Raw genomic sequence first — 20,502 nt, forward strand, 5'->3', positions numbered from 1 at the left:
TACACCGACGGGTAAGAAACTTTTCGTTACAGGTAGGAGTAGTTTTGCATCTTGAAACGTTATCTGGATACAAGTGTGACACACCCACGTCCCCAGAAGAGGTTTGTTTCAGAGACAACCGACTATATGGCAAGAGAAACCTACAAAAGGTAGGAAAAGAATCTGAAGAATGCGACTTGATTGAAAAGCATCCAGGGTGTGTATATGTTATAATTAGAGTAGGGAAAAGAGACCAAATAGTTGACTACTTGGCGATGCCCAAAGGAAAAAAAAAAGAGAGAAAAGACTTGAAGACTAGCCATTTGGAAACCAACTACTAGATGGTTGAAGATTGCAAAGCATGTGAATCCAAAAGAACCTTAAAGCTGCAAAACTACTACTACCAGTAAGTAAAAATTTCATTACTGAATGTGAGTAACTTTGTCTTTTACATGTCTTCATTATAAATGCAAGACTATGAATGCAAAGAAAAGACATGGACAAAGTAAGCTCCTCGCATGTGGCACGATGGAGCTGGATATCTCTCTCAGATAGCTCAAACACTGGTGCCTTTTGCAAATCTTAGTTCCACTTTGCTAGAAATTACACCTTCAGTACTGAGATGTGTGCGCTACATTTTCTTAAAGAGTGACTTTGTGGAACTCTCTCATAACCCCTTTAAAATATTTATTAACATGTTCTCTATTATGGTTCAGAGCCTGTTTTATTAGGTAACACTCACTTTTACCTCTATGTGCAGGTTACTATCAGAATGGATCAAATCCAAATTCATGCGAGAGGAACAATCACCTCCACAGGCTGTGGATGCAGAGAACAGAATACAGACCCTGACAACTTACAAAGCTGTGGGACTACACGGGGAGCAGCCTGTGCGGGTGCATGTATGTGTGAAGGTAATGTATTAACTGCTCAAGGATGAGAGCGGGAGGGGTGTGTTTACATGTGAGTTTGTATGTGACAGAGAGAAAATGAAAAAACATACATCGAAAGCAAAGTCTTCAATGTGACTTTATAACACTGTGTTGCCATGCCCTTGTACTCTTTTTCAATAACCCCATTACCCTTCAGATCTTAATGGACTTGATAGTCATGTGAACCTAGTGGGGTGCTCTCATTATACATAATTAAAGGATATGAGCTGGGCTCTGATGGTAGTTGCTGTGTGCAATGGTCGCCGGCCCCCAAACCAGTTACAGGGGGAGAGGACATGCTACAGGCGCCCGTTCATGCATCTTTAATTCCTCTTCCAGTGTGAATTTTACTCCACCCCCTTTTCCTCAGGTAGATCTGCATTCCTTTATGCAGTGGTGGCTTGTGATCTTTGAAAATGGTGTGGCATAAATAACAACATACCATTGTACATAGCAATAGTGCCTGACCCTTGCTTGCTTGCTAGAGAATTTTAATAGCCATAGTTTTTATAGACATTTCAAAAGAAATGATCATGAAACATTACCAAAAATTAAAGCAAACCTACTCTTCAATAAAGATGCAGGTACCAGGCAGGAGAGCTTTCATCCCAAGTTGCATTTTTTTGAAAAAGGTAAAAAATGATGGATTTCTTTCCATTTTTCAGAGGTGGGTAAATTGAGTATCCTAATTTAAATAATAACTAACATTTGTTATTTACAACGCTTGGAGATGGCAAAAGTGAAGTATTTACTGCTTTATAAAACATAAGTTTCCTAGGAAGAGGGGCACACACAACATTGGCGCAGGCGGGTTTCACCACGAGATCCCGTGGAGTGCCCATTGTTGTCAGGAAGACCTCATGGTAGCTATGCGTTCCTCCTTCCACATTGTCAGGGACGACCTTAATGGTGTAATGGGCCCAACCCTCAACTGCACCAGCCTGATTAAGGGAGAACAGAAGGAGACGGTTCTGATGGGCTTCACTGGCACCATGGGCCTCTCAGACCTTTGGCGCAGACACCATCCCATTGATCATATGTATTCCTACTACTCCGGAGCCCCTGAGGTATTCTCCAGATTGAACTACATCTTCGCACCAGCGGGCAAAGTGAGAGGTTTGGGAAGAGAGGAGTACTTTGCCAGAGGTTTGTCGGACTATTCCACACTCTGGCTAACGTTTGGGACCCAGAAGAGTAGAGGGACTCTGACCTGGAGATTGAACGCCACTCCACTCCACACCACCCTATTCTATTCTAATCCAATCCACCCATCCCGAAACCAATCTAATCCATCCCACTCCATCCAATCCAGTCTATACCCAGTCCAATCCACTCCACTCAATCAACCCACTGTACCCCAATCCAATCCACCCCAATCTACTCTAGTTAAATTCACCTCACTACCTCCATCCACTACAACCCACTCCACCCCACTACCCTATTACACCCCACTACCCTTGTAAAACTCCAAGCACATTTGAAACTCAGAAATGTGAATTTAAATCTGGAGCCACCTCAAATTAAACACCTCCAAAACTGAGATACTTACGTGTGGCGATTGGAAAAACTGTGATCTCCTTTGCGCCTGGCCAGATGAACTAGGTAGGAACACACCAAAAATATCCAAGAAGTCCGGTAATCTTGTAATTAATATGGACTCCAAACTTTCTATGATTGGCCAGGTGGGCAAACGATCCAGATCAGCCCATCTTTCCATTAGCAAATTACAATGCATCTTCACACTCTGAGGATCCCCTCGTAAATTTCAAGCAACAATGTCTCCTATTTCAACTAGACTGCGCTATTGACCAATAGCATGGCTCATCTGTAACAACCATAAGAAGATTTCAGAGAAGTCAAAACTCTGCTGCCTCACTACACTTATGTGCAAAGGAAGTAGCCCATATCTTCCCTTCCTTGAATCCCTTCACTGATTACTGGTTGCCAGAAGACCCATGTTCAAAATGTTTTGTTACGCAGAAGGCACTAAATGTTATTTGCCTGTATGCATCTTGAATAAAATTGCGGAATACAGCCAACCCTGGAATCTGTGCTCAGGACTGGCACTTTGTCTCACAATTCCAGCAAACAAAAGAAAAAAACTTGGACAGCACATCCTACGGTGTACAAGCAGCCAAACTCTGGATCTCTTTATCAGCAAAATTAAGGGCTACTAAGTACAATATGAACTTCAGGAGAATAGTTGAGAGCAGGTTCTTTCATGTAAGATCATTAGGGTCAGCAACACACAACTTAAAGCAGTAGCGATAACAAGGTACAAAAAACGTAAGCTTGCAGCTTAGGTCTACCAGAAGAGGGAACTCCAGTCAAAGAAAACCAAATCCGTGTAAGAGGAACACACTGTTCCATACATCCGGAAACTTCCACAGGCTTCATGGAAGGAACACATACAGGTTCCTCTACATAAATATTTGTGTTTGCATATATAAACATTGCATGTGTCTGTGCATACCATGTATGTACATTTATGCCTTACATATATATGTGTGTCTGGATATGTAAATACTGTATGCCTATGTATATGTGTGTGTGTGTGTGTGTGTGTGTGTATATATATACACATACACACACACACTGATGTGTATATACATATGTGTATGTACACTAGTCTACATGCCAGTTAAAATAAATGCACCCTACAACACCCTCCTGATTGCCACCTACCATCTGAATGCACTCCCTCTCTGGAAGAATGGCCAAAATCTTACTCTTTTCACTTGTGGACTCATCCTAAGCCTATCAAACTCAATGACCTCATATAACTATTTTCAAACCTCTCTCAATGTATCTACCAATTCACCTAACATGAGTACATGTCACCCTTTCCCACTAATGACTCGCATTACCACTATTATCCAGTATTAGGGTATCTTTCATAGATTCACATGCCTGAATCATTCCCCGTCGTCGGGAATGGGAGTCGCCGGTAAATAACAAAGTAATGTCCAGAAGACATAAGACAGCCATAGGCCTCAGAGGCCTTAGCTTAGTAAGCTATCCACGTCCTTATGTAAAAAGGACCAAATTTTGGCCAGAGCCAATCAGCTAACACCACCCTCTAGAACCTTCCTGGTAGGAGCTCTAGTCCCTCAGATTTTCTACCGCACGTTGTGCTAAGGGAGTCTCCACTGAGCTCTGCTCATTTCTTTGGATTTGACAGTATTTCTTCTCAACTTTCTGGATTTTCAGCATGGCTGATACACCTAAGAAGGGTTTATTCAGGCCCTGCGCCTCTTGCGGAAAGAAGAGGCTACATATCGACGACCAACACAAGGACTGCTTGTATTGCCTCTATCCCAGTCATAGTTCTAAGGACTGCAAGGTATGTCGGACTTTCTCTTCTAAGACCTTGAAAGACCGAGAGGGGCGCCTTTTAATCTGGCTGCAAAGGCTGAAGGACAAGGATGTGGTGTCCTCTGAGGAGAGTGAGAGTTCCTCAGTTGCGTCTCACTCCTCATCTAAAAGACCAAGGGTGGCATCGCCGGGCCCTTCGTCGCAGCCACCTCAAAAGAAGACGCAGAAAAAGTCTTCAGAGGTCCAGGATTCGCCTGTTCCAGGGAGCTTGTCTCCTAAGGTGATGCCCCACACCTTCAAAAAGCCTATTGCCACCTCGTCGACGACAATGTCGACAGTAGCGTCGACTAGAAAGTCTCCTTCGACAGCGATTTCAGTTACATCGTCGACGACGACTCTATCGACGATGACATCCCATTCCATGTCCTCGACGACGACAACTCCATCGTCGACGGCAGGCAAGACAATTCCGTCGACGTTAGCCATAAAAAAGTCGTCGTCGAGTAAGCTGTCGACGGGAGGGTCGACGACGACACCGTCGACGAGAGCTTCAACAACATCATCGTCGACGACAACATCGTCGATGAAGACACCGTCGACGAAGACACCGTCGACGAAGACACCGTCGACGACGAGGGTACCGTCGACGAGAATATCGCCGTCGTCGATGTAGGAGAGTAGGGTCTGCTTTCTATGTTCACCCCCACTTTTTGCTTTTGCTTTACTGGTTTACGACTTAGATGTGGCTGTGGGCCTGCTAATCAGACCCACAGCCCTGCTGTTCTCTCTCTAAATTACTACTATGTACTTTAGGTGCATAACCCATTTGGATAGGATCACCTTATTGGCCCCTGTACAGTGTACCCTAGGTACCCAGGGCATAGGTGTACCCTAGGCCTACCAGGGGCTGCAGCATGTATTGTGCCACCCCTGGCCTGGCCTTCCATTTTGACACAACTGGCTGATCACTCAGCTGGGGCAAGGTCGTGTAATCACCCCTTGCTTAGGTGTAGTATTCCTATACCTAACTTACATATAGACACATGTGTACCTATCAGTCACTCCTATGGCAGGCCTTGACAATCCTGGAGGCAGAGTGCTTGGTAACATGTGAGATGGTGCTCTAGCATGAGCTGAGCCTGTCTGCAGCTTTCGGAACCATGTCCTTATAGCTGTTCTATGATATAGCCTACCATATACTCTTAAAGTGCCTTATAATCTTAGACGGTTATGGTAACTATGGTTTGGCTTTATCAAAGCATGTCGTGTAAGGTGTCTAACACTCGGGAATAATACCCCCATGCCATTTCTGGACATGAGAATATTATTCCCCCCTTCTAGAGGGAAAGACATGTTAAAATCATACTTCAACTGTTAGCCTCTGACCAAAGCCTCAGCATCACAAAATGGATGCTGCTGCCACGACACAAGTCTGACCTCCTGCTGCTGGGAGGGATCCCAGCCAGGGAGGCCTGGACAATAGGTTTCCTGCTTGGGGAGGTGCTAGCACCTCCCCAGACAGCCTTTAGTGTATTGGGGCAGGGTGGGCTGAAAGGAATGAGACATGCCTGGGGCACACAAGGTGTTCCTTGCATAGTCCAGTTCAAACCGGCGCTGGGGCACTCCAGCCCCAGCTCTGGCGCGAAACTGGACAAAGGGAAGTGGGTGTAACCACCCCCTCCCAGGTCCCACCCATAAGGCGTGACCTAGCAGGTATCCCAGCCCCCCAGATTAGTATAAGAGTGGGAGTTGGGCCTCAAGACTTTAGATTATCCTGAACCTGCAAAACTGAACAGAAACTCTGGACCTTCGACATTCGACGAAAGAAGAAGACTGAAGAATCTCCCTTGTAGCCAAGGAGTGGCTACCCTGTGCAAACAGGCACCATCAAGTGACTACCCTTTGCTTTGTGAAACGTTCGACGAGGAACCGACTGCAGAGCCCGACCAGAGCCTTGATTTCCAGACTTCTCCGACCCTCATCCACATCTGCAGCAGAGCTGAGATCCGTGGAGGCGACGAGCGACGTGGGACCGGCTACCTGGGAAAAGTGGCTAGTAACTTACAGCGCAGCTTCTGAGGTACCCTCGAAGTTGTGCACCGGGGATTGAGAAGCCCCAACCCCAAGCACCATCTGCACCGAAGACCAGCCCCCCACACTCCACGAGTCCTGCGTGGGGCCCTTCAGCATTTTCCTGCTTGCCGCGTCTGTCCGGTTGCTTGCCCGCTGGCTAGTGGCCTTTGTGACGACGCTCCCTAAAATCTTCTGCGCTGGTTTGGCTCCTCCAGACTGGCTCCCGCTTCTCTGCAAAGAAGAAGCACCCCAGACCTTCCTGGTCTGCACCAGAAGCAAGTCCCTTGTTCTTCGTGGGTTCCGCTTGCCAAGGCTTGGTGAGTCCTAGTCCAACTTCGACGCCGCCGACAGCAAGAGCCTTCGTGGGACAGCTCGCCTCCTGGTCCTGGTCGTCCTCGACGCTTCCTGGTCCTCCTGGCTCCAGCGACAAGCTTCACCTTCCCCTGCAACTCTTCACGACATCGCCTGGTTCCTTCCTGGTTCCACGTGGTCACTGGCTAGTGACCTTGACTCTGTCCCCTCTGCTTGCAGGTTTCTTCTCTTCTTGATCCCAGGCTTGGGATCCACCGGACACTCTCCCCTGACTGCCTGTCAGCATCTTTCTTCAGGCATCCATAGGAGTCGACGACGAAAACGACGCATCTTCACCCCTATGCACCCGCAGCCTGTGGGCTAGGTAACTTGGGTACTCCGGTGCTCATCAGGATAGTGACTATCCTAGTGTCTAGTTTTCAAGTCTCAACTTCCTAGCTACTCCGGAAGTGTCCTAAATCTATCTATTTCTAAACTGTAACATTGCTATTGACTTTTACGCATTACGCGTGAGTGTTTCCACTCTGCACACGAATCCCGTGGGCCTCCCACTCCCTAACTAACGCTAGTGTAGTGTAGCCCCAGCGATTCCCTAGGCCTAGGCCTATTCTATTTCCGTGACAGTGGTTCTTATACCACTTATTTAGTATATGGTTTGCGTGGCCCCTAGGGCCTAACTGTATTACTTACCTGTGTGACTTACTGTATGCATTAATAAGACTGTGTTGTACTTACCTCTAAACTCATAAAGAGTGCTGAGGGTTTGCTTAGAATAAATACACTTTATTTTATATATATATATCTGTTGTGGTGTCCTTTCATTTGGTATTCAAGGGATTATATATGGTATCACAGCTGGCTTCACATGCCATTCAGAGTTTAGCCTAAGACTGCTCTTGTCCATGCTACCACTAGGATAGCTGGTCTATAAGGTTGACTTTACAACCAATCACCATAAGGGTATTTGGACTGATATAAGGTGTACACTATAACTAGTGACATCATACATCAGGCCAACTTCTCACATTGGTGAGCAGCGGTTGGGATCTGAGCTTGCTGTTGTAATACCATTGTAATCTTGAGATACTAAATTGAAAGATCACACAGATATTGTCTAGGTACATATAACATAGATTATTATACTTAAGTCCTACTGGACTTTGTAGTTGTAGGTTGAAGGGAATAACACACCCTGACTACAACTACTAGAAAGGTTTAGTAGATACAACTAGTGTAGGTAGGTGCACACACCACACCCTCACTAGATCATGCCTCTGGGAGGAGATCAAGTAGATGCTCTCTCAGGAGGGGCAGGTCTGCAGAAGACCCCCTCTAGGTATGATACCTTAACATTCCAGGAGATGAGACAATTGTGTACCTCCAGAGGAATAAAACAGGGTGCAAACCCTACCCTCCTTCAGTTAAGACAACTCCTAGAGGAGTATGATGCTCAGAGGGCATCACAGGAAGGTGCCCTAGGCGCAGAGGAGGGTCTACCCACCACAGAGGAGTCAGATGGGCCTTCAGATGGGGAGGTAGACAGCCAGAGCCAAGTAAGGAGACTTAGCCAGGCTAACTTAAGTTTACATGGGAGTTTGCATGGGGTCCCCCCATACAGACCCACAAGTAGACATTCACAGAGAAGCAGGAGGGACAGATCCCCTTCAAGGGAATCCATCCACTCCCATGTCTCTAACACCTCTAATGCTTCCTCTCACAGGGGAATGACTTCACCTGAGAGAAAGGAGCATGCAGCCAGAATGAGGGAGGCTAATCTGAGGATTCAGAGGGAAGAACTTGCCCTTGCCAAAGAGAAGCTTGCTCTGGCTAGAGAACAAAAGTTAAGTGGGTTAGAACCCACTGGTGGCAGCAACATTCCTAGAGATAGAGACAGGCACTATGATAATAGAAACCTGAGCAAGATTGTCCCTCCCTACAAGTGTGGGGATGACATCCACAAATGGATAACTGCTTTGGAGAGAGCTTGCAAAGTACAGCAGGTACCCCAAAGTCAGTGGGCAGCTATCTTGTGGCTCTCCTTCTCTGAGAAAGGAAGAGACAAGCTCCTCACAGTTAGTGATGAGGATGCAGATAATTACACTGTCCTGAAGAGTGCTCTGATTGATGGGTTTGGCCTAACCACTGAACAATACAGGTTGTTGTTCAGGGATACCCAGAAGACACAGACTCAGGACTGGACTGACTTTGTAGATTGTGCCACTAAGGCTCTGGAAGGCTGGCTATTGGGAAGTAAGGTTAAGGACTATACAGGATTGTATAATTTGATCATGAGAGAACAAATACTTAACAACTGTCAAAACCAGCTATTGCATCAACACCTGATTGATTCTGATCTGACTTCTCCCCAAGAATTGGGAAAGAAGGCAGATAGATGGGTCAGGACTAGAGTTAAGCAGAAAAACCAGAACCAGGGCGGTGATCAGAAAAAGGCAGACCAGAAGGGTAATGAGCAGAAACAAAAAGACCAGAAGTCTTCACCAGGCCCCCAAAAGGCTCAGGGGGAGGGTGGTTCCAAAAAGGATAAGAAGAAAGAAGGCCAAAAGAAACCATGGTGCAACTATTGTAAGTCTACCTCACATTGGTTTAGTGAGTGCACCAAAAAGGATAAGCCCCCAGCCACCATTGCCCCTAAGGCAACTGTACCCCCTAGTTCAGCTGTAAGTGGTGGTTCCCAGCAAAAGGGTGTAGTAGGGTTAACCCTGGGAACTGAGGAGGATTCTGGCCTAGTCAGAGTGCCTACTCAGGCTGTCCTGATCTGTGATGGGGACTTAGCTTTGTCCTCTACTGTAGGCCCCAGTAACCTGGGCAAGTACAGACAGACACCTTTTATCAACCAAAGAATGGCTCAGGCCTACAGGGACACTGGGGCTAGTGTCACAATGGTGACACCTGCTTTTGTGGACCCTGGACAGATCATACTAGGTGAGAATTACCTAGTGACCAACGCTAGCAATGCCACTACCTCCCATAGTGTGGCTATTGTTAACTTCTCCTGGGGAGGGGTAACTGGCCTCAAGAAAGTTGTTGTTAGTTCAGACCTTCCTGTAGAGTGTTTACTGGGCAATGATCTTGAAACTTCAGTTTGGTCTGAAGTGGAGTATAGGACCCATGCAGAAATGCTGGGGATAGATGCACATGTCCTTGCTGTGACCAGGTCACAGGCCAAAAAGTGCAACACTGAACAAGTGCTGGATCCTGAAACTATGGACCAGTCACAATCCAAGAGAAAGAGCAGTAGGGTTAAGGCTGTGCCTTCCCCCCTGCCTCAGGTGGTGGATCAGCCCTCCCAGGAGGATGGTTCTGAGAGCCCTGAAGGAACTGTCCTAGAAGAACTTGAACCTGATCAGGTTGAGTTTCTTGGGACAGGGGGACCTTCCAGGGCAGATCTGAGGCAGGCTCAATTAGACTGCCCCTCTCTTGAACCCCTCAGACAGCTGGCTGCTGCTGAGGCTACAGGGAATGCTCAAGGTACCCATAGAGTGTATTGGGATGAAGGGCTACTGTACTCAGAGGCTAGAGACCCCAAGCCTGGTGCATCCAGGAGGTTGGTCATACCACTGAAGTTCAGAGGCTTCCTTCTAACCTTGGCCCATGATATTCCCCTTGCAGGACATTTAGGCCAGAACAAGACGTGGGACAGGCTTGTCCCTCACTTTCACTGGCCCCATATGTCAGAAGATACTAAGGAGTTTTGTCGCTCCTGTGTCACCTGCCAAGCCAGTGGCAAATCAGGTGGCACCACAAAGGCCCCCCTCATACCACTACCTGTGGTGGGGGTCCCCTTTGAAAGAGTGGGCATAGATATTGTAGGACCAATGGACCCACAAACAGCATCTGGGCACAGATTCATACTGGTGATAGTGGACCATGCCACCAGGTACCCAGAAGCAATTCCCCTGAGGACCACAACAGCTCCTGTTGTGGCAAGGGCCCTGCTTGGAGTATTCTCCAGAGTGGGCTTTCCAAAGGAGGTCATTTCTGACAGAGGTGCCAACTTTATGTCAGGATACTTGACTGCAATGTGGAAGGAGTGTGGTGTTAACTATAAGTTCACCACACCCTATCACCCACAGTGCAATGGGCTTGTTGAGAGATTCAACAAGACCCTAAAGGGAATGATAAAAGGATTACCAGACAAGCTTAGGCGAAGATGGGACATCCTTTTACCCTGCCTTCTGTTTGCTTACAGAGAGGTCCCACAAAAGGGGGTTGGCTACAGCCCTTTTGAGCTTTTGTTTGGGCATCCTGTAAGAGGACCCCTGTGTTTGGTGAAGGAAGGATGGGAGAGACCTCTCAGACAACCCAAACTAGACATAGTGGATTATGTACTTGGTCTCCGCTCCAGGATGGCAGAGTATATGAAGAAGGCTTCTAAAAACCTTGAGGCAAGCCAAGAACTCCAAAAAGCTTGGCATGACCAAAAGGCTGTACTGACTGTTTACCAGCCAGGACAGAAAGTGTGGGTGTTGGAGCCAGTGGCCCCAGCAGCACTCCAAGACAAATGGTCTGGACCCCACACTATTGTTGAGAAAAAGGGAGAAGTCACCTACTTGGTGGACCTTGGGACTCCCAGAAGCCCCCACAGGGTGCTTCATGTCAACAGATTGAAGGCATATGTTGACAGGGCAGACATGGGGCTACTCATGGCTACAGATGAGGGGCAGGAGGAAGAGAGTGACCCTCTCCCAGACCTGTTGACTCAGAACCCTGATGATGGCTCAGTTGATGGTGTGGTCTTTTCTGACAGCCTCACTGTCCATCAGCAACAGGACTGCAGACAAGTTCTGCAGGCCTACAGACATATGTTCTCTCTGACCCCAAGTCAGACAAACTGGTGCACCCATGAGGTGGACACTGGTGACAGTCTGCCTGTGAAGAGTAAAATCTACAGGCAACCTGACCATGTCAGGGACTGCATAAAAGTTGAGGTACAAAAGATGTTGGAGCTGGGAGTCATTGAACCTTCAGAGAGCCCTTGGGCTAGTCCTGTAGTCCTTGTGCCAAAACCTCACACCCAAGATGGTAAGAGAGAGATGAGGTTTTGCGTGGATTACAGAGGTCTCAATGCTGTCACTAGGACAGATGCCCACCCAATACCTAGGGCAGATGAGCTCATTGACAGACTGGCAGCTGCTAAGTTTTTGAGCACATTTGACCTAACAGCAGGCTACTGGCAAATCAGACTAGCTGAGAGTGCAAAGGCCAAAACTGCTTTCTCGACCCCAGGAGGACATTATCAATTTGTGGTAATGCCCTTTGGTTTGAAGAATGCACCTGCCACTTTCCAAAGGCTGGTGAATCAAGTCCTTACTGGGTTGGATGATTATTGTGCAGCTTATCTTGATGATATTGCTGTCTTTAGCTCCACCTGGGAGGATCACCTGGTCCACCTGAGGAACGTTTTAGAGGCCCTGCAAAAGGCAGGCCTCACTATCAAGGCCACTAAGTGCCAGATAGGGCAGAGCAAGGTTGTATACCTGGGCCACCTAGTTGGTGGGGGTCAGGTTCAACCACTGGAGAGCAAGATCCAGACCATAAAGGACTGGGCTCCTCCAACTACCCAGACTCAGGTCAGAGCTTTCTTGGGCCTGTCTGGGTACTACAGAAAGTTTGTTAAGAACTATGGGTCCATAGTGACACCACTTAATGACTTGACCTCCAAGAAGATGCCAAAGAAAGTTCAGTGGACAGCAAGCTGTCAAAAAGCATTTGATGACCTGAAGCAGGCCATGTGCAGTGCACCTATTCTGAAAAGTCCAGACTACTCCAAAGAGTTCATTGTCCAGACAGATGCTTCTGAGTTAGGTGTGGGAGCTGTTCTTTCACAACTAAATGTAGATGGTCAAGACCAGCCCATTGCTTTTATAAGTAGAAGGCTGACCCCTAGAGAGAAACGTTGGTCAGCTATTGAGAGGGAGGCCTTTGCTGTGGTTTGGGCCCTGAAGAAGCTGAGGCCATACTTGTTTGGCACTCACTTCAAGATTCAGACAGACCATAAGCCCCTCTTGTGGCTAAATCAGATGAAGGGTGAAAATCCCAAACTTCTTAGGTGGTCCATTTCCCTACAGGGGATGGACTTCACAGTGGAACATAGACCTGGGACTGACCATGCCAATGCAGATGGACTCTCCAGATATTTCCACTTAGAACATGAAGACTCAACTGGTCAAGGTTAGTTTAATGTCCCTAAGTTTGGGGGGGGGTTGTGTAGGAGAGTAGGGTCTGCTTTCTATGTTCACCCCCACTTTTTGCTTTTGCTTTACTGGTTTACGACTTAGATGTGGCTGTGGGCCTGCTAATCAGACCCACAGCCCTGCTGTTCTCTCTCTAAATTACTACTATGTACTTTAGGTGCATAACCCATTTGGATAGGATCACCTTATTGGCCCCTGTACAGTGTACCCTAGGTACCCAGGGCATAGGTGTACCCTAGGCCTACCAGGGGCTGCAGCATGTATTGTGCCACCCCTGGCCTGGCCTTCCATTTTGACACAACTGGCTGATCACTCAGCTGGGGCAAGGTCGTGTAATCACCCCTTGCTTAGGTGTAGTATTCCTATACCTAACTTACATATAGACACATGTGTACCTATCAGTCACTCCTATGGCAGGCCTTGACAATCCTGGAGGCAGAGTGCTTGGTAACATGTGAGATGGTGCTCTAGCATGAGCTGAGCCTGTCTGCAGCTTTCGGAACCATGTCCTTATAGCTGTTCTATGATATAGCCTACCATATACTCTTAAAGTGCCTTATAATCTTAGACGGTTATGGTAACTATGGTTTGGCTTTATCAAAGCATGTCGTGTAAGGTGTCTAACACTCGGGAATAATACCCCCATGCCATTTCTGGACATGAGAATATTATTCCCCCCTTCTAGAGGGAAAGACATGTTAAAATCATACTTCAACTGTTAGCCTCTGACCAAAGCCTCAGCATCACAAAATGGATGCTGCTGCCACGACACAAGTCTGACCTCCTGCTGCTGGGAGGGATCCCAGCCAGGGAGGCCTGGACAATAGGTTTCCTGCTTGGGGAGGTGCTAGCACCTCCCCAGACAGCCTTTAGTGTATTGGGGCAGGGTGGGCTGAAAGGAATGAGACATGCCTGGGGCACACAAGGTGTTCCTTGCATAGTCCAGTTCAAACCGGCGCTGGGGCACTCCAGCCCCAGCTCTGGCGCGAAACTGGACAAAGGGAAGTGGGTGTAACCACCCCCTCCCAGGTCCCACCCATAAGGCGTGACCTAGCAGGTATCCCAGCCCCCCAGATTAGTATAAGAGTGGGAGTTGGGCCTCAAGACTTTAGATTATCCTGAACCTGCAAAACTGAACAGAAACTCTGGACCTTCGACATTCGACGAAAGAAGAAGACTGAAGAATCTCCCTTGTAGCCAAGGAGTGGCTACCCTGTGCAAACAGGCACCATCAAGTGACTACCCTTTGCTTTGTGAAACGTTCGACGAGGAACCGACTGCAGAGCCCGACCAGAGCCTTGATTTCCAGACTTCTCCGACCCTCATCCACATCTGCAGCAGAGCTGAGATCCGTGGAGGCGACGAGCGACGTGGGACCGGCTACCTGGGAAAAGTGGCTAGTAACTTACAGCGCAGCTTCTGAGGTACCCTCGAAGTTGTGCACCGGGGATTGAGAAGCCCCAACCCCAAGCACCATCTGCACCGAAGACCAGCCCCCCACACTCCACGAGTCCTGCGTGGGGCCCTTCAGCATTTTCCTGCTTGCCGCGTCTGTCCGGTTGCTTGCCCGCTGGCTAGTGGCCTTTGTGACGACGCTCCCTAAAATCTTCTGCGCTGGTTTGGCTCCTCCAGACTGGCTCCCGCTTCTCTGCAAAGAAGAAGCACCCCAGACCTTCCTGGTCTGCACCAGAAGCAAGTCCCTTGTTCTTCGTGGGTTCCGCTTGCCAAGGCTTGGTGAGTCCTAGTCCAACTTCGACGCCGCCGACAGCAAGAGCCTTCGTGGGACAGCTCGCCTCCTGGTCCTGGTCGTCCTCGACGCTTCCTGGTCCTCCTGGCTCCAGCGACAAGCTTCACCTTCCCCTGCAACTCTTCACGACATCGCCTGGTTCCTTCCTGGTTCCACGTGGTCACTGGCTAGTGACCTTGACTCTGTCCCCTCTGCTTGCAGGTTTCTTCTCTTCTTGATCCCAGGCTTGGGATCCACCGGACACTCTCCCCTGACTGCCTGTCAGCATCTTTCTTCAGGCATCCATAGGAGTCGACGACGAAAACGACGCATCTTCACCCCTATGCACCCGCAGCCTGTGGGCTAGGTAACTTGGGTACTCCGGTGCTCATCAGGATAGTGACTATCCTAGTGTCTAGTTTTCAAGTCTCAACTTCCTAGCTACTCCGGAAGTGTCCTAAATCTATCTATTTCTAAACTGTAACATTGCTATTGACTTTTACGCATTACGCGTGAGTGTTTCCACTCTGCACACGAATCCCGTGGGCCTCCCACTCCCTAACTAACGCTAGTGTAGTGTAGCCCCAGCGATTCCCTAGGCCTAGGCCTATTCTATTTCCGTGACAGTGGTTCTTATACCACTTATTTAGTATATGGTTTGCGTGGCCCCTAGGGCCTAACTGTATTACTTACCTGTGTGACTTACTGTATGCATTAATAAGACTGTGTTGTACTTACCTCTAAACTCATAAAGAGTGCTGAGGGTTTGCTTAGAATAAATACACTTTATTTTATATATATATATCTGTTGTGGTGTCCTTTCATTTGGTATTCAAGGGATTATATATGGTATCACAGCTGGCTTCACATGCCATTCAGAGTTTAGCCTAAGACTGCTCTTGTCCATGCTACCACTAGGATAGCTGGTCTATAAGGTTGACTTTACAACCAATCACCATAAGGGTATTTGGACTGATATAAGGTGTACACTATAACTAGTGACATCATACATCAGGCCAACTTCTCACAGTCGACGTCATCGTCGACGAGGAGACCGTCTTCATCATCCTCGTCGTTGACGACGACCCCGACGACGATCTCGTCGACTGCATTGATACCTGTAACGTCGGTTACAGCTATACCATCGAGCCCCTTGAGGGGTATAGACACGGACGACCAGGGTACATTTGTGCATGTACAAATAACCAAGCGTGCATTAACTCCGGCCCTCACTTCGCCCAGTAAGGTCTCAACCTTGCCTCCCACTCGCCTCTTTGAAGAGGAGGATTCGGATGACGCTAGTCTCTTTCCTGCGGCGACTAGTCCATCACAGCTCCATGTAAAGTACCAGGATGTCTCGGATTACGAAGACAATCCCCAGGACTATGAGGAGGTTCCTCATCAAGAATACATGCCGCCCCCACCTTCCATGGTGTGTCTACCGGCAGCCTTGGTCACAGACCTTCAGCTCTTAATAACGGACTATAAGCAGCGTTTTCCGACTCCGGCACCTCCACCGATGCCTGCGGGGCCTTCCACTCCACGGCCACGACCGCCTCCACTGCTTTTGGAGAGGACGGCACCTCCGCCTCGGCCCACCACGGACGACGAGGAGGAGGAGGAGGAACCTGAGGAAGGAGAACTCCAGGACGTCCAATCCCAACAAGATGAATGGGACGATTACATCCTTCCGGCTCCTGTTTCGCCTGTCCCTACCACAGCCGACTCACCGCCCGACGACATCGGCGGTTTCCACAACATCATTGAAAGAGCGGCCCAGCGCTTCCAGATCCCGATGCCTTCGCATCAACAAGACTGTTTCTTATATGACTTTAAGGAACCCTTCAAGAAGTCCGTCCGGGCAATTCCGATAATTGATTATATTTGGGACCAGGGCATAAAGATAATGCAGAACCCTTCATCAGTGCCACCGGTTCTACCACGCCTGGACAAGAAATATAAAGCTCCGGACACGGCTCCGGTTTGTCTTACAGGCCATCCAAAGCCGGACTCGGTTATCACTCAGGCTGCGCAGAGGAGGGCAAACAACCCAGCTGCGCTGTTGACAGCCGGATAAAGAAGGGCGACGTATGGATAACATAGGGAAACGTTTCTCCTCTATGTCAGCCTTGACAGTGCGTGCCTCCAACGCTACTGCACTATTGGGACGGTACAACCGACAAATGTGGGCGGACATTACCCCATATCTAGCGGATTTGCCTTCTGACTTAAAAGAAGAGGCAAGGAAGATTCTGTTGGAGGGTGAACGATCTGCCACGGAACTGATAGACTGTGCAATGGATATTGCTTCCACAGGTTTTAGACAGCTGGCTGGTGCGGCTGTTCTCCGGCGCCAGGGTTGGCTCAAGGCAACTTCTTTCAGGCCGGAGGTCCAGACAAAAGTCCTGGACATGCCTTATGATGGCCAGTTTCTATTCGGTCCTCTTATTGACGAGGCATTGCAAGGTATCAAAAAAGATACAGATACTGCCAGAGCCCTGGGGTCTCTGCAATCTCGGAACCCTTCCTTTCGTGGGTCCAGAGGAAGAGGTCAGACTTCCTCCAGAGGAGACTTTCAACAGCGTTCGTTTTCTCCTCTTCCCAGCAGTACCGTCCACAATCTCAGCAGCGACAACAGTCGTCTTACCACAAAACTTCCTTTCGTAACAGAGGAGGAAGACAAAAGGGTGCCGCGCGGCGGCAATGACTTCCAGATGCAGCCGGTCACAAACTTGTCTCCATCCTACAAGATTGGCGGAAAAATCTCCCACTTTCTCAAAAATTGGCAAACGATAACTACGGACCGATGGGTCCTCCAATTAATACAATTCGGCCATTCCCTGGAATTCATACAAATTCCTCCTCAAACTCCTCCCCGCCAAAGGGCTCACAAAAACCTGCGCCCATTACTCAAAGAAATAAAGATTATGCTTCTAAAGGGAGCTATAGAGAAAGTTCCCCTAAGCCAACGAGGGAGAGGGTTCTACTCCCATTTCTTTCTCATCCGAAAGAAAGAGAAAAAATGGAGACCCATATTGGACCTCAGAAATCTCAACAAATTTCTGAAAAAACAGTCGTTTCGAATGATTACCATACAGGAGGTTTTGCATTTACTCAACGCAAACGACTACATGGTGTCGGTGGACCTTCAGGACGCCTATTTTCATGTCCCAATACACCGCAACCACAAGAAGTTCCTGCGTTTCATGGTGGCGGGCAGGCATTACCAGTTTCGGGTTCTGCCTTTTGGGCTCAAATCGGCGCCACGCATTTTCACCAAATGCCTAGCACCAGTGGCGGCGTACCTACGCCGTTCCCACCACCAAGTCTTCCCGTATTTAGACGACTGGCTTATCAAGTCCCCATCACAAGAAGGCGTGATAAGATCTTCCAACGCTTGTCTGACACTCTTCGAGTCACTGGGGCTCACTCTCAACCACGACAAATCTGTCCTGCAACCATCCCAATGCATGCAATTTTTGGGAGCCACACTAGACACCATCCACAGGAAAGCATTCCCGTCGCAGGAACGCCAGGACAAACTTCAATCTCTGGCACTCCAGGTAATGACAAGAAAGACACTCTCGGTGCGCCTCTTCAAATCCCTCCTCGGGATGATGTCCTCCTGCATTCTATTAATCCCACATTGCCGCTTACGGATGCGACCCCTACAAGAGGCTCTGTCGAACCAGTGGATCCAGTGTACAGGGTCTTTCGACGACGTCATCCAAGTAACCCCGGCGATCAAACAGGCTCTGCAATGGTGGGTTCGCCCCAAGAACCTTTCGCAAGGCTTGCCTTTCTTGCTTCCTGCTACTCCTCATATAATCACCACGGACGCCTCCTTGGAAGGCTGGGGAGCTTTCCTTCAGGAGCTACAGATAAGCGGAAAGTGGTCCCTTTCGGAGAAAATGCTTCATATCAACCTTTTAGAGCTCCGAGCAGTCTACCTAGCTCTAGTGGCTTTCCTCCCGAGGATAAAGAACTCAGTAGTGCTTGTCCGGACAGACAACACCACGACAATGCACTACCTGAACAAGCAGGGAGGGACTCGTTCACTGACACTTTCGCGCGAATCGCAGAAAATCTGGAACTGGCTGCTCCGCCACAACATCTCTCTCCGAGCAGATTATGTTCCAGGCACCCACAATGTGTTGGCAGATTATCTAAGCAGGAGGCAGGCAGCGTGCCACGAGTGGGAACTGGATCAGCAGGTCCTCGACAATATCTTCGCCCAATGGGGCACACCTCAGCTGGACCTATTCGCCACCCAACGCAACGCCAAATGCCAATACTTTGCAAGCTGGCATCCCCAACCAGGATCCCTGGGGAATGCCTTTTCGATAGCATGGTGCAACGTCTTTGCATACGCCTTTCCGCCATTTCCCCTGATCCCCAGGGTACTACGGAAGATGAAGGCGGAACCTTGCACTTTGATATTGATAGCCCCAGCTTGGCCACGCCAACACTGGTTCTCGGAACTTCACCTCCTCTCCCAGGAACCTCCGATCAGGCTGAAAACGTTTCCATCTCTTCTGACGCTCAGCGATCAGCAGATTCAACATCCGGATCTAGCCTCTCTCAGGTTATCAGCTTGGCTCCTGAGTTCAGAGAGTTTCGGGGCCTAGACATTCCTCCAGACTGCAGACGAATTCTAGCTCGGGCTCGAGCAGATAGTACCAACAAGACCTACTCACTCAAGTGGAAAAGATTCTGTATCTGGTGTAAGACGAATAAGTTGCATCCTTTTTCTTCCACCCCAGGACAAGTCTTACCCTACCTTTTACATCTGGCAGAATCTGGTCTTGCTCATGCCTCCATTAAAGTTCACCTAGCTGCAATCTCACGTTTCAGAAGATCTTCTTCCGGCCCCTCTTTATGGTCTCATAGACTCATAAAGCAATTCATGAAAGGACTGTTTCGCACATTCCCTCCAGTAAAGCCTGTTCCACCGGCCTGGCACCTTAACATAGTTCTAGCTCAATTAATGAAGCACCCGTTTGAGCCCATCCACAGAGCTGACCTTAAATTTGTTTCCTGGAAGGTGGCACTTCTACTAGCTCTCACCTCGGCAAGGCGAGTGGGAGAGCTCCAAGCATTCTCTATCCAGGACCCATTCCTGCAATTCAAAAAGGATAGAGTCCTTCTCCGCACAAATCCAGCTTTCATTCCCAAGGTTCCATCTCACTTCCACCTCAACGAACCTATTGTTTTACAATCATTCTTCCCAAATCCACAAACAGTGGCGGAACGAACTCTACATTCACTAGACATTCAGCGTTGCTTGAAATTTTACATTGAGAGAACGAAATCTTTTCGTAAATCAAATCAGCTATTCATAGCCTACAGCAGACCTCGAAGAGGGCTTCCGCTCACAAAACAGAGCATTTCCCGCTGGATTTCTTCGGCCATTTCTTTCTGTCACCAACAGGCAGGACGTCCGTTGAGAACAACGGTCCGTGCCCACTCCACAAGGGCCATGTCTACTTCCATGGCTCTTTTTGCTGGGGTGCCCATTGTGGACATTTGTAGAGCGGCCACATGGAAGACGCCGCATACCTTCACCAAGCATTACTGCCTGGATGCGGAGATCATGAAGGATGCGTCAGTGGGCCAAGCGGTGAGCCCTTTCTTTCATCCCACCATCCTGAGTTTATGCACATTTCGCACTATAATGTATGCATTACTTATTCATTGCTTTACAGTAGCACTGTTATTTATCCCAGATAGATGTGGTTATCTAATACCTGTATGTTATCCATATCTTTCGAAATGTGCTTTTTTCACTGCTTGCTACTCTGATTCAGGCATGTGAATCTATGAAAGATACCCTAATACTGGATAAGGAACGCGTTACTTACCTGTAACTGCGGTTATCCAGTATTGGTATCTTTCATAGATTCACATGCAACCCACCCGCCTCCCCTGGAAGGGCTCTCTCGGATCTCTC

At 48.5% G+C, this 20,502-nt stretch overlaps 1 protein-coding gene across 1 annotated transcript in view; it reads left to right on the forward strand.

The window, feature by feature from the left end:
* The window catches only part of MCM3AP (minichromosome maintenance complex component 3 associated protein), a 693,444-nt gene that overhangs the window by 543,456 nt on the left and 129,486 nt on the right, over positions 1–20,502 (forward strand). The window contains exon 21 of the mRNA XM_085645158.1: positions 740–893. Within this exon, the coding sequence (XP_085501284.1) occupies positions 740–893 (154 nt within the window). The remainder of the gene's footprint in view (positions 1–739; positions 894–20,502) is intronic.

Source organism: Triturus cristatus, chromosome 3_1 (genome assembly GCF_964204655.1).
Source record: "Triturus cristatus chromosome 3_1, aTriCri1.1, whole genome shotgun sequence".
Taxonomy (NCBI): Eukaryota; Metazoa; Chordata; class Amphibia; order Caudata; family Salamandridae; genus Triturus; species Triturus cristatus.